This window comes from Takifugu flavidus, chromosome 21 (genome assembly GCF_003711565.1).
Source record: "Takifugu flavidus isolate HTHZ2018 chromosome 21, ASM371156v2, whole genome shotgun sequence".
NCBI lineage: Eukaryota > Metazoa > Chordata > Actinopteri > Tetraodontiformes > Tetraodontidae > Takifugu > Takifugu flavidus.
In genome coordinates, this window is record NC_079540.1 from 7,245,989 (window position 1) to 7,267,188 (window position 21,200).

A 21,200-nucleotide genomic window follows, 5' to 3' on the forward strand; every position below is an offset into this window, starting at 1 on the left:
GCTTCCGCTGTCGGAGCCCAGGGTGCGATACCGCCCCCGTCCACAGGGTGTCGCTGCTGCACAGTAAGGACATCACAAAAGGAAATAAATATAAAGTAGCCTACAGATACAACAGACACAAGTTTTTCCAGAAACAATTATTGGAACCATTTATTTATTTTTCTGTTCTATTGAAGCCAGCTTCTTAAATTATTATAGAAAAAATACCTGCACAGAATTTGCATCCTTATTAAAATTAAATTGTAAACATCATATACAACACAAGCACTGAATTCTGACTCCAAGAAAGCCAAAAATCAAACACTGTCTGTAACAGAAGGAAAAGTAGCAGAAGAAGAATCCTTTATTTGGTCCCACGAGGGGGAAATAACAGTTTTATCACACTTGTTTTGTTACATACAAAACACAAGTAACATACATGAACATACATACGAGCACACGCACGATCATTAGGGGGGAGGAGTTTTGGGGGTTTGGTACCTTGGTCACCTTAGCAGTGCTCTGAAAATGCTCACTTTCAGTTAAACTGCTTGTTAAATCACCTTTTTCTCAGGAACATTCAGTCATGGAGAAGAAAATCTCTCTGCTAAGTGTTGAACTTCCACTATCTTGGCTGTTATCTTTCACCCTGAAATCTGACTCAAACCGGACCTTTACAACGCACGCACACATTGCACCAACCATTCATGCCTCAAATACCTGCTGACAGGCTTCAGGTCAAAGAGAAATATTGTACAGAAATCTCATCTGCGTGGGCAAATCCAGCAGGCACACAAAAGCAGATGCTAAAAACATCCTTCGGAAAGTGTCGCACACCGAATGAAACACATCCAATTAGACCTGTTTCTTATCATGTACCTTACTTAGAATTCACATTTCCATTTCTTTAAAATATAATCTTTATAATACAACATTCACGAAAGTCCTATAGTACAAAACATAACAGTTTTACCGGACACATCAATGTTAACCAAATGTTTTTTAAAAAATCCCATATTATTCACCAAAATGTTGGTGATCTGACCACATGGCGAGATGGCGTCTAGCAAGACTCATCTGGAAGAGAGACGGAGATGGGATGTAAATATTGGGAATCTATTCTAATATCCTGATTTCTCTTTAAGATTCTTCATTTCTTTATCGTCATCGCAGAAAAAGAAAAATTTGAATTTAAAAAACGAGGGTGTTTTCTCCAATGAAACTAACTCACGAACGCTTAACGTCAAAACATGAAGCAAACTTAGTTCAACCATCTTTGTCACATAAAGTACTGGATACAAAGCAAATATGTCCTTCAAAGCAACTTTTAGACTGTTTTCAGCAGCTAATCTAGCCTAATATTTGACCTTTAACCTGACCTTTGGTTTGCTAGAGAAAGTGCGATTCTCTCTTATCTCGTTACAGTGTCATGAGACAAGGTAGCAAAAAAGCTAATAAAACATCAAAGAAATGTAGTCAGTATACTACAAAACATATTATTAGCCATTATTATTTATTCAAAGGTTTATGTCATCAAATATGGGTCACAACAATGTTGTTTTGCTCAATTCAACTTGAAATAGTCATTTTTTTAATATCAATAACAAAATTTTATATTTTTTACTTTTACCTTATGTGAAATCATACTATAATAAAAGATATGACTCCATATGACAGCAGCTCTACTATTTTGAAAACTATATATCTCTGAATGCTCTAACCCTAACCCTAAGTCAGCGAGAAATTTAAAAAAAGATTTTACATCTACTATAACTAAATCAGAATGTATCACGTTAACTGCATGTGTAATACTTGCTTAGGTTTGAACAGCTAGCTGAATCCCAGTATAGTTGAGACGTCTTTAAAGGGTATATGGTTTGGTTTTATTCTTAAAAATATGATAACTTTGCCATGACAACATGGGGCTGCCCCTCCCGTTAAACAGGAGTAGAGCTGGATATCCAAAACATGTGTAACACAGTAACTTCCAGGTATCCGTCAGGTTGTTTGGCCTGTTTTTAAATCAGATCGATATGGTTTTGCTTTGCTTTTTCTTGATTTACAGCTACTTGATGGAGATTAGGAACAGAGATGACAACAACGCCTGAAAATCCAACAACAGGAACAGTCTGAACCAGTGAGGTCACTCACTACACGTTATGCTTCCTCAGAAGGGGGTGACACTTGCCCACTCTTACACCTCGTCCCAGGCCAAGTCCCGGGCTTTTGGGGTCTTTGGACGTGAAGGCTCCTGCGTCTGCATCAGCTTCCTCTTCCTGCCTCCACAGGCCATGAGGGTGGGGGCTATAGGCCATCATGGAGCTCTCTGATGGGTACTCACACACTTGCTCCAGGTGATCCTCATCGAAACACACCTTTACCTGAAAACAAAAGCTGCTATTATTGCACGTTCATTTTATCACACCTCATCTTTCAACTATAACCAGATTCATTCAATTCAAATTTCACACACAAACGTGTAGCATGGAATGTTAGGGGTTGGGGTTATGGTGAGGGTGGCCACATGAGTGGCTACGCTTTCCTGCATGTGCAGAAGGGCCGTTTATACCTGAGGTTGTGTGAAGGTTGGGCAGGGGAGCCCATCTGCAGTGTTTCCTGGAATCACAGCTCAAGCAGAGTGTGAAATGTCTTCACAGCCAACCAGAGTTACAGCAGAGGGGTGAAACTAAGAGCGCTGCTTTGGAACGGCCAAATCATGCTAAAGCGCAGGAGGCTAATCCCCCCTCCTTGAACCCGATTAAACAGGGCTAACACAGCGTGAGACTGGGCGACAGGCAGAAAGCCGGAGACAGAGGGAGAGACAGGGAGGTTTACTTTACCTCCCGTTTTAGTTTTTTTTAGTTTTGAACTTTGTTTTCCAAACTAACCAACATTTGGCAATTGGAGCGTTTCTCGAGAACACAGAACATTAGCCAAAAAAAGACCGATATCACCTTCTAACCCTAACTCATATTTGATCCTAGAATCACCAATGGATCATTTTAGATTTATTGAACAGGAAAATAAAGACAAAACTGAAACAGGAGCAAACAAGGTGACACACGTTCTATGTTCTGACTGGGAGGCGGGTGTGACGCCCTGAGGTGGTCAGAGAATCCACCAAGTAATCACCACATTAGTCAAAGAGAGCTCGTGGCTAGGGACAGAATTATTAAGCTGTTATTCACTAATAAGTGTGTGTAAGATGAAACCATCTCTTCCATTCTGCTGCAGATTACTACAATCCAGTCTGTAGAGGCAGATGGTCCAGGACTGGAACAGGTCAGTGTTTGAGTCTTAATGGTTTATTAAAGGATTGCACGTCACTTGCTTGTTTGGAAGAAGTGTATAAGAGGAAATGAGCAAGCGCGCACGTGCGCGCACACACACACACACAACACACACACACACACACACACACACACACACACACACACACACACACACACACAGTAACAAACAGTGTTGAACTGAGTTAATCAGTCTGTGTGTAATCGGTTTTTCTTTTTGGACAATTCAGTCGACCATCAAAGTGCTAAATTTTCTTGTTGGTGTCAGACGGAGGATCTCCAGCCGACAGTCATGTTCAAGCAAGAGAACAACCCAAAAGCTGCCAGCAGGTGATCATCTCATCCAAACATTATGAGTCTGGTGGAACAAATGTAGCGTCCTTTTAAAGATGAGATTTATGGGAGCAAGCTTGTCTTTCAGGCTTTTCTGTTGCTGCAGGCACCTACATCTGCTTCACTCTTTTGATCTTTGACATCATAGTGATAAACTAGATGATGGTCCTCACATGAACAGGCCTGATGGAGGGGTGCGGAGGGCCAGAGACGGAAGAGCTGCTGGTTTCCTACTGAGATCTTTCTGTTCAGCTGCAGAAACCAGCTATGCTAAACAAAACAATGACGTTCTTGAAACATCCCTGCCCACACTTTTGGCTCCTGTAAGGGAAGATAAAGAGTCCGAAGTCTTTGGCAGAAGCAAAGAGCCCAGCAGACGATTCCAGGATAGGTAAGAATCAGGATGTCGTGCTCGATAAGGCTTTAACCAGCTTAGGTCAGTCTCTGTGAACACACTTCTCAATCAAAAGGGATGTTCTCACGGTGAAAGGAGATTCCGCCTGACTGCCCAGCAGGTGACATGAGCCCCTGCCCTCCGGACCACCACTGCTAAAGCTAATAAACCTTGAGAAGATCCAGCCACTGTAAACTAAGTCAGACTTTTGCTTGCAGCAACAACACTCACCCTTTTTGCCGTCCCTTTGTTCTTGACCAGGCAGGACCTTTCAAGATTCTGGTATCCACCGATCACCTCAATCTCTTCTACCGTGGGGTACTTCTTCTTGGCTGGTTCTGCCACATTGGAGGATGTTGGGGCCTGCAGCACTGTGGTCGTTGAAGGGGGGGCATCCGCTGCTGTGGCTCCTGCTCCCGTTGCTGCCCCTCCTCCCTCAGTCCTCAAGGCAGTCTTCCTTGGGCAGATTGTAATAGTGGCCCCTCTCTTGACATTACCACCAGAGGCACTCCTGATGGAGAAGAGTGTGGGTGATGGGCTGGGCGAGGGAGACACACTTGGAGACGGGGTTGGAGATGGTGAGCTTGGAGAAGATGCTGGAGTCTGAGTACAGTCAGATGGTCTCAGAGCGTTGTCCAGGGACGGACCCCTGAGAACTGAAGGGACGATGGCGACAGTTTGGTTAGATTGTTTGAGCACTGATGTTGGAGACTGAACACGTTGAGGAGTCACTACGGTGTTAGAGGTTTCCTCATCTTCTTCCTGTGTCTTAGTGTTGAAATGTTCTTGGTGATTTGACACTTCCCTGGAGCTTTGCTGTCCTCTGACTGTGGAACCTGTTGATGTGCAAGTCCTCAGCTCGTCCTGCTCTTTCAGATGAAAGTGCTCGATCTGTCGTTGTATCATCTGAATACCAGAGATATCCTCTCCGGAGGAAGCCTTGCTGTCACCCTGCTGTGCATTTGAAAGAAGAGGTTTCACTTTTACAAGGTGCACTGATGGGATGTCTACAGGCCTCTCCCTCAGACAAAGGCCTGACCTGGAGCCAACTGTGCCCAAGTTGTAGATCCGGCTCATGGCTGCGAGGGAATTGGGATGAGGAGGCGATGTTTTCTCCTCCAACTCCTCTTCCGAGAACTCAGTTTCCTCTTCCTCCTCCTCTTCTCTGTTGCCACCGCGGTCCCAGTGTAAATTCAGCAATTCTTCTTCATGTCTCAGAAGGTCGTCCTCATCCTCGGATATTTGCAGGCTATCACAGAACAGCTCCGAGTCAGAAACAGTTTCTTTACTGGGTACTTCCTCCCTTTTGTCACTTTGTGAGTGTGGAGCAGAGACAGGAAGCTGAGGGCAGGTTTTCAACTCGCTGACTTCCTGTTTGGTGTCTAAAGCAGTCATGAGTGCCTGTTCTGCTGCTTCATTCGGCCAGTTTTGCATCTGAACCTTGGCTTCAAACTCCTCCTCTTTTTCAGTTCCCTTGTCGTCGTCTCTACTCTTAGCTTGGTGATTGACATCCATTTGATCACTCTCACCTGCATCTTGTGTCTGTCTTTGTCTCAACTTCTCTAGTTCTTTTTGTCTGATTTTCTCACGCAGGGACTCGATTCGGCTCAGAGGTTTTCCAATCCTCCAGCTGTCCCTCCTCTCAACTCCTTTACCCTCTTCCTGGTTTTGCTCCTGGTTGCTTGGAATCAAACTTTGACTTTTCTCCGTTTCTTCAACAACATAAAACACAGTTCTGGGGATTTGAAACTCCAGAGGTTCTGAAGAAATACACTGTGGAGATTTTAGTGCCACATCCTCCACGAGGTTCTCTGATCCGGTTTCACCATACTTGTGCTCTTCTGGTCTTTTCTCTGTTGTCATGTCAAATGTACCTTTAAAACTCCTTATTTTATGGTTGTTATAAACAGATCTGTCTCCTATCTTTTCTATTTTACTGATGAGTTCCTCTGTTTGTTTTGACAACGCGCAGTAGGGCTGCGGCCCTGCGCTGCTCCACTCGAGCCCTTCGTGTGGCTCTTGTGACCTGTTTGTGGCAGAAGGTAAATTCGAGCACTCCGTTACAGCTGACTCGCGTCTGTCCTGACTCTCAGTGGAAGCTGTGCTGCAAAGCTCTGCTGAAGTACCTGTGATCTGAGTCTTTTGCACCATATCAGGGGAGAGTTGACCTTGGAATGCCTCATCTCCCCAGACACTCGGCACCTTTGTACCAGATCCCTGCCCCTGTGCGTCTGGCTCTGTGCTCGGCCTTGGCTCTGGGGGCAGGTGCTTCGCCTCTCCTTCAGCTCTGGCTCTCCCATCTTGCCTGATTGCCACTCTTCTAGCAAATGAGACTCCCTCTGTGTTTTTGACAGATGCCACTGTGAACCCCTCACCTTCATTTCCTGACCTTTCATGACCCTTAGCCTCATCGGGGTCAAGTTTTTCACTTTCAGTCTTGTGCTGAATGGAGATGTCTGTCTGGTCCTTCCTCTGCGTAGAATCTCCCTTTTCATCATTATTTTTTACATTTCTCTCTGTGTACTTCCCAAGCCTGTCTTTGTCTAAAAGTCGCACACGTCCCACTTTGGAGGTGGTTTCCTTCCCCGTACTGGCTACATTGATCCAGGCCGCCACACACTTTTCTGAGCGTATCCTGTCACGTCTTCTGCTGTCATTACAGTCGGGATCCCCTAAACAGTTCTCCTTAGCACAGATGACGCGATCAGAGAAGCTAAATGAGCGTTTTGGCACTCCTTTCAACGGCGTATTCCTCCCTTTGTGTGCATCAGATTGGCTGTCATCTTCGTCTGAGTATTTTCTCCTCCCAGGTCGGAGGAAATTATCAGAGCTTTTGGATCGTGATGGGGGCTTTGGGTGCTCTCCGAATTTACTCAGCAGCTGGCTGACCCTCCCTCCTCTGTCCACTAACACATTGTCCTCCAAGCTATCCTTCCTGTCTTCCTTGACAACTGTTGCCTGGCACCAAGGTTTCTCTTTTTCTCTCAACCAGGATAGATCTGATCTGAACTCCCTGCCCATGCTCTCCCACCTTCCCTCCGTGCCAACTTTCATCTCACCATCTTCTCTACTTTTTGTTCCTCTTCCCATGGCATTTCCTTCTTCTGGGCTTTCTGATGGCTTTATGATCAAAACCTCTGAGGCTCGAATCTCAGTGATGCTTCCTCCTACAGAAAGTATCTCTCTTAGGTCCACCTTCACACCACTCTTCTCTTGGTGGTCTTCCTTACTCTTCTCCTTCTCCGTGTCCCTCTGTCTGCCCCTTTTGTCATCTCTGTCCTGTTCAATGATGATGATATTGTCAGCTCGGATGGTCCGAAGACAGGGGACATGGGGCGGCAGAGAAGTACTTAAAGTATCTGACTCTTTATCCTCCTCATCGTTTCTCACTTTGAGAAAATCCCATTCCCTGGCAACACCTCTGACAGACTCTCTGCACTGGTTCTTATCCTTTCCCCATCTACCCCTGCTTTTGTCTGGTGCGTGTTCCTGGCTTCTGTCCCAGCCTTTCTCTTTTTGACAACCCTCGCTTAAATCTCTGAATCGCTCTATTTTTGATTCTATGTCTCTTCCTCGTAGTGGCTCCCCATCCTGAATCTGCAGGCTCAGCTTCTCCTTTTCCCTGTCCTTAGGTTCCTGGACATTTCCTCCCTCTGCATCCCTGCCCTTCCTCCAGGGGGTCTGGGTGCGAATGAAAGGGTTTTCATGAACAGGAACTATAGTTTCCACAGAAACCTCACTGACTGGTTTCACCTCAGCATCCAGCCATTGTCCAGGATCAGGACTAGTTGATATGTCGCTTCCCAAATAATTGGTTGAACAGCTGTCCATGTCACTCAGACCCTCAGAGGCCGTCCTGCCATCCATGTACAGCAGACACACATCTTTCTCCTTTTCTTTGTCACTATCTTGCTTTGCTTTCCTTCGCTGAATGATCCCTCGCTTCCAGGCAGGCATACTGGCGAACTTCTCCTCCTCCAGTTTCTCTCTCCGCTCTCGCTCCTCCTCCTCTCTCCTCTTCCTCTCCAGCAGCAGTTGCTTCCATTCCGGCAGAGAGGAAACAGACATAACGGAAACGATGCTGAGAGTCGGACAAAAAGGTTGGCTTTGTTTCTTCCGGGCCTCCGGGGAAGAGTCCTGCTGGGAATAGATGATGTAAATCGGTCCGTTGTCACAGATAGGTGAATCTTTTGGTGCATCATACAACATGTCATCAACATCAACATGTAAACTTCATCTGACATGAAGTCAATTTAACACAGGAAAACCGTGCAGATCATTGAGCTCTCTGTCCTCATCCGCCACCCTGAACAGAATAATATCAAAGGATATAAATGAAAAAAACCTAAAATCCAAGCAACATAATGCACAAATTAGGTTCCTAACATTGCCTGGACTCTTTGATAAAGTTCAAAGGTTAAACTCACCAGAATCTTGTTTTTGCAAAGATCTTAATGTGTCGGCGTCGTCATCATTTATGCTTCTGTAAAGTGCTCCCGTCTGAACAAACCAAACCCAAACACGTGTTATTATATTAAAAGATAATCAGTGCTGTCAGTTCACAGCTGAAATGGCCGTATGAGCCAGTCAAGCAGCCTCGGACTGTCTGTGGATGTGGTAGTAAATATTCCCAGCTTCAGGGAGGCAGCACTGTAATCCCATAATTACATTACATTCCGTCAGAAGAGTTTAGTGGCACAGACCATATTGTGGAACCTAAGAAAAGCGTCTAAAGACTGCAGCCGTCTGCCCGTGCAGTCACTTCCCCCTCCCCCGTAACTCCTCTCATCCCTTCGTTCCACAGGGTTAAAGGGAGGAGGAGGAGGGAGGAGGAGGGGGGAGAGGAGAGAGAGGGGGGAAGAGGAGGAGGGAGAGGGAGGAGGAGGGGGAGAGAAGGAGGGGGGAAGAGGGAGGAGAGGAGGGAGAGGGGGGGGAGGAGGGCGTAGGAGGGAGGAGGAGGGCGTAGGACGGGGGAGGAGGAGGCAGGAGGAGGAGGGGGGAGGAGGAGGAGGGGGAGTGAGAGGAGGAGGGGGGCAGGAGGAGAAGGGGGGAGAGGAGGGAGAGGGAGGGAGAGGAGGAGGAGGAGGGAGAGGAGAGAGAGGGAGGAGGAGGAGGAGGAGGGGGGAGAGGGAGGAGGGGGGAGGAGGAGGGAGGAGGAGGAGGGGGGAGAGGAGAGAGAGGAGGAGGAGGAGGAGGAGGAGGGAGGAGGGGGAGGAGGGGGAGGAGGAGGGGGGAGGAGGGGGTGCTGCTGAGCACAAAGCTGCAGGAGTTTACATAAAGACATAAACAGGAATAATACAAATCCTAATTTTAATGGTGTTTATTTGGAACCTTAACGAGCGAGTGAAGGCAGCGACCCAACGTTGGTGAACGTGAACGTTTCTGATCCAACAGAATAAAAACAGTCAAGGACAATATGATATAATATATTACAGAAAGAACATCGCACTGTAACAACCATTTATTAAACGTGTAATAACAATAAGGCCACATTAAAAACTGCCAGTAGAGGAACTGATCACACGATTCAGCTGGTTCAGAATCCACTGGATGCTTGTTAATAATGAACTCAACATAATATTAAATATCAGTTAATGAGTTAACACAGTAATTCTCGTGCTCTTTAAATAGAATCAGACTCATTAACACACCCTCATTTCTGTAATAAACTCAACCCCTTTTTACAAAACCACTGTGAAATAACAGGTGAGAAATCTCCCCTGTTGAACAGTCGTGGATGGATGAACCTGGAGGAGCACCATCAGATAACGGCCTTTCACTTCTCCTTGTGGTGGCTAAAGTCACTCGTGTCGCTGTGTTGCTGGAGGGTCAGAATCTTGGTCTTAAGTTGGCTGCAGAGGTATTTCAGATCCTGTGTGTCCAGGGAGTGGGCCAGAGCCAGGTAGGCGGTCAGTGTCCCTGCCAGCAGGAGGCGATCCAGGGACAAGGCTGGCAGGAACCACAGCACCACGCACAGCTCCAGGAACACCGGGTGGCGCAGGTGGGTCAGCAGACGCTGGGCCCCCGGAGACTGGTGAGGGGGCGGTTCCCCGAGACCGAGACAGTCGTAATAAACCTGCCAGAACACAGACTCAGATCACTTTTATTACTTCTAATTCTGGGTCTCATTTTCAGTGAAATTCAATTTAACCATTGCTAAAAGTAAATATAGATCCTCTCTGTGCACGTCGAACCTTTTAACTGTGCACATTTGCTCCCTGTATTGTTAAAGCTTGATTGGACAAACTGAACATGGGCTTATTAACCTGTTTGATTCCCATTAGTTCTGGGTAATCAAAGATGATGATGATACTGCAGATTATTGCCCAACAGATGAAGTGCAGCAAAAAACACAGGAGAGGGAACCAGATGCTCCAGGGGGCGTGACGCACTGCCCACAGGCAGGGGGCGCCAGTCACGGGCTGCCAGTAACGTATTAAAACCTGAAAAACGAGAAAATAAATAAATGTGCTAAAAGTGTATTTCCAAGGGTAGGAAAGACGAGGAGGAGCTGCCCCACCTGGAGGGCCAGCGCTGTGGTGAAGCAGTACGCCGCCCTGGCCAAGACCCCCAGCACGGACCGCAGGGTGTGTTTGACAGGTGACCAGGCCAGCAGGCTGTGCTGAGCCGTGAAGAGAGCCAGGAGAACCACATCCATGAGCAGAGAACTAAGAACCGAGCGGTCCTGCAGCGCCACCGACCACGGGACGGAGTCTTACGTGCAGGAAAAGAAGAAGGGATTCATATCAAATCAATCTCAAACTGCAAATAAAGTCTGATATAGTAGCACATGAAAGAATTCTAATATCACGTGATATTACCCCGCCGGGGGTCGAGTGGTGGGAACTACAATGTGGTTTACGTCATGTCGCAAAAGTAAACTACAGACACGCCCAACGTGGGGCTCGAACCCACCACCCTGAGCTGAAGACTCTCGTGCGCCATTACGCGCATTTTCGGTGCAAATTCTTCTTAAATTCTACTTTTATTCAACACATTTTGAGCGCAAATCAGCTGCAGTTAAACGAAGCAACTTACCTTGGCAGATTTTGGTTTCCCCGGTGATGTTGTGGTAAATGGCTCTAAACGACAAGAACCGAACTAAATCTGCCCCCGATATGAAAACAAACGCAAAATTAAGAAGAGACACCACGCACAGAACACAGCCACGCACCGTGACCGACGCCATTTCAAGCCGTAGTTAACACTTTCTTGCAGATGCCAAACCCGGAACACAAAAAGTCAAAGCCCACTCGCTCCCTACCCACTACTCACTACTTAGGAAGCGTCGAGGACACTAAATAGTGCACTGAAGCAGAAATGCTTCAACTTCTCTCACTTGGCCGGCGCTCTTTAGAACGCCCCCTCGTGCGTTCCTGCGGTCCCGGAACCAACACATTAGTTCTCATCTCGCACTTCTGGACTCCTCGTTTCAGTGGCAACAGCGCCCCCTACAGCAACACGGCAACAGTTACAAGCGAATCATCGTCTCAAATATTTAAAGCAAGTTTCACACGAACGTTTTATTACAACAGTTAAACACTTTATTACACCAGAATAAAAAGGCCGAGATCTAATGGTTGATGGAGCATTAAGCTTCTAACTGAAGACTTGGACCAATTGCGGATCGATTGCACCAAAATAAAAAAAGCTTTGTTCCACCTAAATACACAAACATGAATTTTGCACATTTATATATAACATTCACACTGTGATTCAACTGGTAGCGATAAAATCTGGAGTTTTTCCCTCTACCTTTGTTTTATTTTTGTTGCTGTCACAAGGAATTAATCTTAGTTTATTTCATATACTAACTGAAGATGGTGTTTTGATGTGATAGACTCAAGTATCGATTAAGCCCATTTCTCTCGCAGTGCTCTGGTTGGACCCGAGTATTCATCTACAGGCATCGCCGCCTTCAGAGCTGCATGCTGACCTACTGACCTCCGGCCCTGCTGACCCACTCAACTCGACTCTGCCGGCAGCTTATTGGTGTTGAGGGGGTCCGGTTTGGCGACCTCAGGATCGGGTCTCTGCTCTTTGCAGATTGTAGTCCTGTTGGCGTCATTGGCCCGTGACCTCCAACGATCACTGGATCGGTTCACCGCCACGTGTGAAGCGGCTGGGATGAGAATCAGCACCTCCAAATCCAAGGCCATGGTTCTCAACCGGAAAAAGGTGGAGTGCCCTCTCCGGGTCAGGGAGGAGATCCTGCCCCAAATGGAGGAGTTCAAGTACGGCCATGAGCTCTGGGTAATGACCGTAAGAACAAGATCATGGGTACAAGTGGCTTCCTCCGTAGGGTGGCTGGGCTCTTCCTTAGAGAGGGGAGAGGGGAGAAGCTCTGCGATCGGGAGGAGCTCGGAGTAGAGCCGCTGCTCCTCCGCGTTGAGAGGAGCCAGATGAGGTGGCTTGGGCATCTAGTTAGGATGCTTCCTGGTAGGAGGCCCCCGGGAAGACCCAGGACACGTTGGAGAGACAATGTGTCCCCCCCCCATCAGCAGGAGGGTCCCCCTACATAAGCCTGGTCCTGCTCCAGGTTTCTTCCTGTTAAAGGGGAGTTTTTCCTGCCACTGTTGCTTGTTGGGGGTCAGACCCTGGGATTCTGGAAAGCGCCTAGAAACAATTTTGATTGTAACATATCTTTGGCCTTGATTTTTAAAAAAATACACACTAGACTGAATTTCCTATTGTGTGGACAGTAAAGATTGATGGATGTGTGTATTGTATTGTTTTGATTATGTGGGATGGGGTTCTCAAAGATTTTTGAGCAATATTTTTTCCACAGTATTTTGATGTAGCTGCTTTCTTTTTCTCACAATTTCTCCACATTTGGAGAATATTCTTCGACAGGGAACAGAAGATGCTGGGCTGCCTAAAAGCCTTTTGGCAGGATTGCAAAGCTTGAGGTAAACATGGCCAGTAGGCTAGTGATCTTCTGTTGTGGCCAACGGTGCGTCTATTACATTTTGTTATGGTGTCTGTTGTATTATTACATATTTGTGTTTGACAGTTTTCCAGCAGCTTTATGTTTGGCAGTGAAGTGCCTAATCATGGAGGAAGTATAACCGTGATACTTCAGCTCTATGGAACACACCGACCACCGCTCCTGAACAGAAAGTAATTTGCAAATAACCAAAGAGCTATTAATTAATATACATGAAGATCCACCATAGCGAGAGTTAGAGGAGGCAGCGGCAGTGAAACAAGTGTTAGGAGCGCAACGGGTGGCACTCAAAATAGTCAGATTATAAAAATCTAAAAACAAAGCAAAGCATCCATCTTCAATCAAACAATCATAGTCTAATTATGGTCTTTCAAACCATGTTGCAAAAAAGTGCAAAGATGCGTCGCAACCTTCGCACATGCGCAGTACAAATCGTGTTTCCGGGGCGGATGTAGACGTGGTTCGCACATGCGCAGTACCGATCGTGTTGGGCGGATGTAGACGCGGTTTGCACATGCGCAGTACCGATCGTGTTGGGCGGATGTAGACGCGGTTTGCACATGCGCAGTACCGATCGTGTTTCCGGGGCGATGTAGACGCGGTTTGCACATGCGCAGTACCGATCGTACGGCTCAGGTTTAGAACTGGGAACGATACTGAGGTCTTCGGTTATCTGGGGGGTTTCGAGGTAGGCAAACGCGATGTACCATAATCTTCTTATATAATGTGCAACCATGTTATATCTTTTTTTATGAGCATAAGTTCTTCCACGCCATACAAATAATTGAAGGAAATTACCTAGTGAGGCTAATATTAGCTCCCTTAATAACCACTCCCAAGCCAGTTCTTTTAAAGGTTTTTTTGTCCTGTCATTTGGTGTATAGTTCGTTATGGCGTTATAACTATGTAATAACTGTTGTCATCGAACGTATGTGTGGTTAAATTGTTTTATGCCACGCTAAACGGAGCTGCAGCTCTTCATAATAGCCCTAATCAAGATTGTGATACCAGATTTGCCCTTTTTCCCTCAGCCACTATGGAGAATTCCAAGGAAGAGCAGCCCTTCTAAAACCTAAACAGAGCCCCAGTCAGCGCCCAGACAGGCAAGGCCACATCTTTTGCTTGCTGGAAACAAATGGTGTGGAGTCATGGAACAAGGTGTTGTAGACAGCCCTGTTGTCCTCGTCATCCGGGCTCCCAACCAGAAATACAGTGACCAGACGATCAACTGTTGCCAGAACTGGACGGTTGAGAAACTCAAAGCACATCTGTCAGACGTCTACCCGAGCAAACCTGTCAGTATTTCACATAAAACTTTCATTGTTCCCGTAATGACGGTGTGTAGATTCAGCATCTCATTCAGATGCGGTTGCCATCGTACAGGCATGATCAGAATTCCTTAGAGACTAGCAGAAGTGTTCTAGCCTTGTTTTACTGCCACCTAATCCACTGTTAAGACCTCCTGTTTTTTCCTCTTCTCTATTACTTTGTTCCATTTCAAAGTATATTGTAATAATGTAATAATATTTAAATCTTTGTTGCATTTCTGATTTTTAGAGTTCCAAAGACCAGAGACTGGTGTACTCCGGGAAGCTCCTCTTGGATCACTGCACCTTGAAAGACGTGCTCAGAAAGGTAGCTCTATATGTTCCAGATGTGAAATATTTCAGTCTTGTATAGGTCACCCACACAACAGCTGGACCTTAGTCCACGTATGAACCTCACAAATTGCCCGCCGGCGCCATCAATAAATCTGGACATTTTTCGGGGTCGTGTTCTGAAAATTGAAGGCTAAAGAAATCAGTCATTAAAGTGTGAGCCTGCTTTAAAGGTGTGATGCTGCAGCTGTCCAGGGGTGCAGGGGGTATTGATGCTCAGCACCACAGAGGACTCGGCCCTGGTGTGAGCGCACCTGTACTCGCTCTGTAGGTGTGAGCTGACAGGAAATCGGCCCAAACTGAGGCTCGTTCATGGAGCCAATTAACTGCTGATTTATTGGCAAAACTGAGCAAAAAGCAACAGAAGCTAAACTTTGAATGTTCGTTAAGGGCAGAAATCATCATCATAACAAAGAATCAGTGGAATGAGTTCAAGGTGAAATCAAAGCTGTCTATCTTTGATTAATAACACGTCTCAACATTGAAGTAAAACGATTGGAAAATGCTTCTAAATATCAGGTCAATTCAGAGAAAAATCTAAAAAAGGGAATGAGTGAAAACAGATGAAACCACATCTGGACACAGGCATCGACTCCAAAATTGGACAATTTTCCTAATCGAAATTTGTCGAGCATTAGAAAAAGGGGGAAATGAAATGATTCTGAACACACAAAGGTCACGTGCTTCCACAGCAGGACGAGTACCACATGCTCCACCTGGTGTGTCCCTCACGAACCCCGCCCAGCTCCCCAAAGCCCCGCCGCAGCCATGGTAACACACCTCAGGGGACCTCAGCTGGCTCCGCGGTGAGGCCCACGCACACTGCTCACACTTTTGGTTTCATCAGCCAGCACATTATTTCTCAATATGCAGCCTGTTTTATTTCATTTGTTCCAGTCCCTTCAAACCTCTAGTGGCCCCCCCACGGGCCAGCACAGCCAGTCCTCAGCAGCACAACGCAGCGATGGGCTCACGCAGACAAACGCACCTGCTCCCAGCCACCAAACGTATTTACAGCTGATGCAAAGGTAACATCACCTTCTCCACATCAGCGTGTCATTGCCTTCAAGCACCATCCAGCTGCAGCTGAGTGGGGGCAGGGAGCACCCACCAACAAGAATTCTGCGGTTGTTTCCGGCCCATTTTTGTCCGTGTGATGTCGGTATGTTGTCCTGATGTCGTCGTGGTCAGCGGTGACTGGCCGGCCTTCGGTGGGGCCTCAGCATAAAGAACCGAGAGATAAGTGCCTGGATTTGCTGATGCAGCCTGTGTGTTTGCAGCTGGAGTGGCCACGCTCCGCACTCGGCTCACACCGACGCCAGGCTCCTTTATTTCCACCCCATGAGCCTAATGTGGTGGCAGCAGTTGTACGCGCACCAGTACTACGCGCATTAGTAAGTCCAAACATGCCACTTTATTCCCTTTTCCTGTTTTGTTTCAACACTTTGACCCACTTTTCTCTCCTGCAGCCACTCACTGACGGCTTCCTCCCCTGGGCTACACCCCCCCGCCCAGTCTAACCAGCATGAGCCTCAAAGCCAGCAGCCTCAGGCAGCCCGCGCTAACCCTAACCAGGAGGTCCAGATGAACGCACAGGGAGGAGAGATCCTGAACGAAGAGGACCTGAATCGGGACTGGTTGGACTGGGTTTACACCATTTCCCGTGCCGTGGTCCTGCTCAGCATCGTCTACTTCTACTCGTCCTTCAGCCGCTTTGTCATGGTGATGATGGCCATGCTGGTGCTTTACCTGTGAGCGAACACTTCCTTTTACACCTGACTGCAGAGCCGCAGGCCCTGTCTGTTGTAGCACCAGGACCTGCAATGAGAGAGGTGTGATGTGTGCATGTGTGCAGGCACCAGGCCGGCTGGTTCCCCTTTAACCTGGAAAATGAGCTCAGGCTTCCTGGGGACCCAGCCAATCCTGAGGACATGGAGGAGGAGCCACAAAACCAAGATTTACAAGAAATGGTAGCTACCCCTCAGCTGTGCTCTTTTGCCCTGGCAGCAAAGACAACAAGACTCCACATTCAAATGAAACGTTTAGAGATTTTAGCCTTAAATGAATTTGTCAATCAGATCTGGTGAAAGTAGCCACGATACAGTGGTGGCTGAGTTTTTGGAGTCTGATTCAACATGTCACCCTGTTCAGGATGGAGCAGTGGAAGACGGCTCCGATGACGATGTGGAGACGGGAGAGGAGGAAGACCCGAACAGTGCCGTGCCCCCGGGGTTCCTGTCATCGACATGGTCTTTTATTGTTACCTTCTTCATGTCTCTCATCCCAGAAGGACCGCAAAATGCTAACTGAACTAGCATAGCTCGCCACACTTTTCTAGAGGAGGGAGCATATTCGACCTGCTAAAGGAAGCCATTATGTGTTGTGACTTCCAGCTAGCATATTTACTACATGCTGGACTCTGAGCCAAGATGGGATGGATTTAACCTGACAGAAAAAGGAGTAGCTGATAATACACTATTGTGTCAAACTATTAGTTTAATTACTACTCGTGATGCGTTAGAAGCAGTCTGTTGGTGCTTTGATCGTTTCTAAACTAGGGGCAGATGCCACATTTATGGTTGTAACACTAAACCAGAGTGATTTTGAGTTTGAGATCCTGAAATATGATGTGATTTGTGAGTCTGGACGTTGTGATTCTGACACAAATGTGCTGCAGATGAGCTGAATGCCCTTAAAAATCGCCGAATCACGAATAAAGCAGAAAAGTGGGAGGTATGCGAAATGAGCTCTTTGAAAAGATCAAAGGTGAAATTTCCGCAGATCCTTTGATCATATCTGCTGTTTGATCTTTGTGTGACTGGAAATTTCTGGATCTAAATGGTCGTCTGGGTCGTCACTAAAATGTAATCATCAGTGCTCCCTGAAACCCATTAAACTTAAATATACTGATATTCTAAATATTGAGCACAGTTTATATTCGTCCTGTCGAGGACACTCAGATGAAGATGCTCTCAGCCAGATGTCGGGGCTTCACCTTGACTTTGACATTTACTCTTGTGCAATCAAACAAATCCCGAATAAAGACAATTCATGATGAGCTAATCCATCCAATAGTTGGCAAGGATGCAGCTTTGATAAGAGCCTTGAATGACTGAGGGTTCAGTAGCTGTTTGGATGTTACGCTCACTGCATAATCCTGGCAAATACCAACACCTCAAATGTGATCCTGTAATCACTGATATCAATAGACCCTATAGGTGCAAGAAATATGGTTTCTGGCTACAGAAGGAACGATGTTCTCAGGTGTGGCGAGTCTCTAGCGCCCCCTCACGTCTATGACGTGAATGGCAACAACGTCACGAGCAGCTACACTTCTGCTAATTAAGTCGGACTGTCAATCAAATCAAACCGCCTTTAGTCTGTTATGTGGATTATGTGATTGATGCTTGATGTGATTGATGATTGATCCATTCCTGGCTTTGAAACTCAATAACAATATTGTTCATGTGAAGGTGCACCGGTGAGCCACGGAATATTTAATACCTTCCGGTCCAAACCGGATGTAGTTAACAAATACGGCCGCTAGTTGGTAGCAAAGAGCTGCGTCCAGGAGCAGGGGAGGATTATTACTGGCTACTGGAAGGCTGGCATTGTAGTTCAAAGTAAATCAATTACAATTAATCATGAAAGCTGAAGAAAAGACAGGAAAGATATCTAATAGTTTCTTTTATTGCTTCTCACTGATCAGTAATGACAACAAAGTCATAGTTCAGGCTAATAAGAGGATGACGTGTGCTTGACTGATGACAGATGCAATGTTGAAGGTGACATCTGGAGATATACTGGGGCCGATAGCTCCACTCTTTGAAGACACACAGCAGGACTGCCAAGCCATTGAAATAATCGACATTTCAGACAAAAGAAAAACCGTTTCAGCTGGTCATGTGAAATACTGACCACAGAATGTATCAAACTATGACCAAGAACAATTATAGACGGTCCCGTTTCTTCATCGTTCTGTTACATGTATAAAGGTGTATCGAGGGTCATCGGCGACAAACATTGGTGGTGTAATTAAACAACTTTTAACATGTGGATCAAGTCTTTTACACTCTTGCCTGCAGCATTTTTGAATCCCAAACCGCCTCTGGAAGCGAGTCAATGTTTTAATGATGAGCTTAAAGTTATATTTGAAGGGCTCGTTCCCTCCATCACTCTAATTGGTCTAAAAAAGGAAATGACCAGGTAAATGGGAGTGACCAATCACAGCTGGCTGACCCCTGGCCACAGGAAGTAATCCTACTCAAAGACACACAACCAGGTCTTTTTATAATTAAGATAAAATATATATATAAATAAACCCTAGCAGGTGAAAGCCCCAGTACGTATGTTGAACCTGTTGTCATCTTTTTTAACCATTTTGTGTTTATCAAAATATACCTTACATAAATACTTCCTTTAGGTTGCACAGTGACAATTCTACAATCAGGCAGCTCATCTTTTTATATCAAACACATGTGACATAAAGTAGCGAGACTTTAGCTGTGACACAGGAAGAAATGTGGCGAGCATAAAACATCACAAACACGAAAACCCCCCCAAAAGATTCAGTCATTTCAAAGAATATATTCTAATTGCATCAAATCAGTCTGACTGGATTTAACTGATACCAGTTTATGCACATGTTCTGCAGCACTCAGAGCCAGAACTCTGGACCCCAGGGATCTACTGGTGGTGCAAATACAGCGGCTCCTTTCCCGTCTGCAGGATTAGAACAGGCGAGTGTTACCTGTCGCCATATTTCCACAACAATAAGACATTCAGTGATTATTCAAAAAGAAAGATTAGAGCTTTTCATATTAGGAGCAAATACTGGAGCTGTGACCACAGAGCGCACACACCAACGCTACAGATTACATTGCTTAGGGTCGGGATAATAACTTAGTGGGCCACAACGTTCCCTCAGCAAATGGGCCGTGTGCTGGATCAACCCTTAAAGTGATGACGTCTGCTTCTAGAGTTCAGGTACCACAGTTACTGTGCGAGTATACAGCTTCCAAAGACGGTACGAGACTTTGCACATAAATGCTCCAACAAGGCACGTAAGCTAGTTTCTGTATGGTTACTACGGCGACACACACAGAGCCACAGAAAGATGCAGAAATCACTAATTCTTCTGGGCCTGAACATTAGCTCGGCTCACGAGTCCAAAGTACGAGATAGTTATTGCTAAAACAGGACTGCACTTAGTAAAATAACTTCAGAAGAATATTTTTACATCACCACAGAAATCTTAATTTGTTTGCATAAAATATTTGCAAATCCTATAATACCAAATTATCTTCACACCAGACAGACGCGCTACTGTGTAACAACAGACGGTATAAAACGGCGCAGACGGCGCCGCTCGTGACTCAAGGTGACAGCGTTTTTAAAGACTTCTGACTTGTTTGAACAAGAGTTCTACAGGTGATGATGAGCGATGAAGAACCCTCTCAGTATTATACCCTACAATCTGTTGCAGGTAAGAAAGTCTCCTGGCAAAGTGCTTCCTGTAAAGTACAGACTTTATATGGCCTCTGAAGTCGGGTTCACAAACAAAAAGAGCACGGAACACACGGATACAATCATACACATATTCCTCTACCATCATATACAGAGAAGACCGAGGTGTACAGTGAAATAACAGCAAAACTCAGCAGCCATAGAAACACTGGTGTCGCCCTGCAGACAGCAGAGGATCCATGAGGAAGTTCTACAAGACCAAGACGCAGTGGTCGCTGCCGACGGTGCCACTGTGGATCTGTGTCATTTCCAGCCATCGTGAAGCTCATCAGCAGGTGCTGACGGTACCTGAAAGGTCTTCTTCTAATGGGATTTCCAAGCTGGTGACGTCAATTATTCGGAGGCTAAAACAACAAAAACAGTGCAGAACAGAACCAAACACAAAAAGAAATCAGTAAAACCCAAATTAAAACAGTTGTAGTTGGCCAACGGTGCAACTCAAGTCGTCCCACCAGTGAGGCCCGTTCCTTTGGCATCGGCGGCTTTAATGTTAACGCTAGATTAGGAGCATTCCTGCGCTGAGCGTCGGTGGCAACAGCAGAATTCAGTCGCCCTCTGAGGACAGAAGTGTTTCCAATAAAGGCTGCGCTCCTACAGCCTGGCGTCAGGTAGCACTCAGTCCTGGGGGGTCACTTACAGGCCAGTTGTGCTCTTCTGGTTGCGTGTCCCCTCTTCCATTAGGATCGGGGGCTAAAGTGTTGAGTGGAAGGATGTTGGCGGAGGGCAGGAAGCGCCGCCCCGCTTCAGAGGAAGGTCTCTGCCGTGGAGCTGCCCCCGGAGGTGTCTGGGCTGACGTCGACTCTAACGCAGCTCACCTTCTCCTGGCTGGATCAGGAAAAGCAAAGACAGGAGCTCAACTCAACGAGGCAGGACGTTAGGCTCCGCTAGGCTGGACCTTTCCAGAAGGTCAGGAGCAATTAGGGTTGGGCGTGATGTCAGTGGTAGAGCAGCAGGGGGGGGCCTGGAGCTACTTCTACCATCAGGTCCTAAACCTTGTTGGGGTTTGTGTGTATTTATTCAGAATGCCCGTAGAAGCTGAAGCTGAAGCTTTTCACACACGTGGCAGCAGCAAA

The 21,200-nt window shown here is 46.4% G+C and overlaps 4 protein-coding genes across 12 annotated transcripts in view; 1 reads left to right on the top strand and 3 right to left on the bottom strand.

The window, feature by feature from the left end:
- Positions 1 to 325: 325 nt before the first annotated feature.
- On the bottom strand, positions 326 to 8,670 carry ppp1r18 (protein phosphatase 1, regulatory subunit 18). The gene is made up of 3 exons (XM_057020104.1): positions 8,424 to 8,670; positions 4,228 to 8,133; positions 326 to 2,360 (listed from the first exon to the last, which is right to left on the bottom strand). Exons 2-3 carry the CDS (start codon positions 8,062 to 8,064, stop codon positions 2,130 to 2,132), a joined length of 4,068 nt encoding a protein of 1,355 aa, XP_056876084.1. The 5' UTR covers positions 8,065 to 8,133; positions 8,424 to 8,670; the 3' UTR covers positions 326 to 2,129.
- Positions 8,671 to 9,442: 772 nt separating this feature from the next.
- On the bottom strand, positions 9,443 to 11,420 carry nrm (nurim). 2 transcript variants are annotated; one of them, XM_057021151.1, is made up of 5 exons: positions 11,336 to 11,420; positions 11,035 to 11,103; positions 10,517 to 10,710; positions 10,263 to 10,439; positions 9,443 to 10,072 (listed from the first exon to the last, which is right to left on the bottom strand). In XM_057021151.1, exons 1-5 carry the CDS (start codon positions 11,403 to 11,405, stop codon positions 9,773 to 9,775), a joined length of 810 nt encoding a protein of 269 aa, XP_056877131.1. In that variant the 5' UTR covers positions 11,406 to 11,420; the 3' UTR covers positions 9,443 to 9,772. The 2 variants fall into 2 exon arrangements, with proteins under 2 accessions (XP_056877131.1, XP_056877130.1); XM_057021150.1 differs by having other exon boundaries at positions 11,035 to 11,403.
- A 2,073-nt stretch (positions 11,421 to 13,493) lies between these two features.
- LOC130517886 (homocysteine-responsive endoplasmic reticulum-resident ubiquitin-like domain member 2 protein) lies at positions 13,494 to 17,337 on the top strand. 2 transcript variants are annotated; one of them, XM_057020077.1, is made up of 9 exons: positions 13,494 to 13,631; positions 13,975 to 14,238; positions 14,501 to 14,578; positions 15,294 to 15,407; positions 15,499 to 15,629; positions 15,882 to 15,995; positions 16,071 to 16,352; positions 16,457 to 16,571; positions 16,753 to 17,337. In XM_057020077.1, exons 2-9 carry the CDS (start codon positions 14,092 to 14,094, stop codon positions 16,909 to 16,911), a joined length of 1,140 nt encoding a protein of 379 aa, XP_056876057.1. In that variant the 5' UTR covers positions 13,494 to 13,631; positions 13,975 to 14,091; the 3' UTR covers positions 16,912 to 17,337. The 2 variants fall into 2 exon arrangements, with proteins under 2 accessions (XP_056876057.1, XP_056876058.1); XM_057020078.1 differs by having other exon boundaries at positions 15,297 to 15,407.
- A 936-nt stretch (positions 17,338 to 18,273) lies between these two features.
- Positions 18,274 to 21,200, bottom strand: part of LOC130517882 (sodium bicarbonate cotransporter 3-like) — a 31,550-nt gene continuing 28,623 nt past the window's right edge. For all 7 annotated transcript variants that reach the window (XM_057020071.1, XM_057020070.1, XM_057020067.1 and 4 more), the window contains one exon: positions 18,274 to 20,952. In XM_057020071.1, the coding sequence (XP_056876051.1) occupies positions 20,871 to 20,952 (82 nt within the window). In that variant the 3' untranslated portion in view covers positions 18,274 to 20,870. The remainder of the gene's footprint in view (positions 20,953 to 21,200) is intronic.

What these genes read in the sequence shown, in the direction of transcription:
- ppp1r18 (XM_057020104.1), bottom strand. Translation starts at nt 8,064, where the DNA reads ATGTCTGTTTCCTCTCTGCCGGAATGGAAGCAACTGCTGCTGGAGAGG. An exon ending in ACAAAGGGACGGCAAAAAGG is followed by an intron (nt 2,361 to 4,227) that starts GTGAGTGTTGTT and finishes TTTTGTTTTCAG; the next exon opens with GTAAAGGTGTGTTTCGATGA.
- nrm (XM_057021150.1), bottom strand. Translation starts at nt 11,185, where the DNA reads ATGGCGTCGGTCACGGTGCGTGGCTGTGTTCTGTGCGTGGTGTCTCTT. An exon ending in CCACAGCGCTGGCCCTCCAG is followed by an intron (nt 10,440 to 10,516) that starts GTGGGGCAGCTC and finishes CTCGTTTTTCAG; the next exon opens with GTTTTAATACGTTACTGGCA. An exon ending in AACTAATGGGAATCAAACAG is followed by an intron (nt 10,073 to 10,262) that starts GTTAATAAGCCC and finishes GTGTTCTGGCAG; the next exon opens with GTTTATTACGACTGTCTCGG.
- LOC130517886 (XM_057020077.1), top strand. Translation starts at nt 14,092, where the DNA reads ATGGAACAAGGTGTTGTAGACAGCCCTGTTGTCCTCGTCATCCGGGCT. An exon ending in GGACCTCAGCTGGCTCCGCG is followed by an intron (nt 15,408 to 15,498) that starts GTGAGGCCCACG and finishes CATTTGTTCCAG; the next exon opens with TCCCTTCAAACCTCTAGTGG. An exon ending in ACCAAGATTTACAAGAAATG is followed by an intron (nt 16,572 to 16,752) that starts GTAGCTACCCCT and finishes CACCCTGTTCAG; the next exon opens with GATGGAGCAGTGGAAGACGG.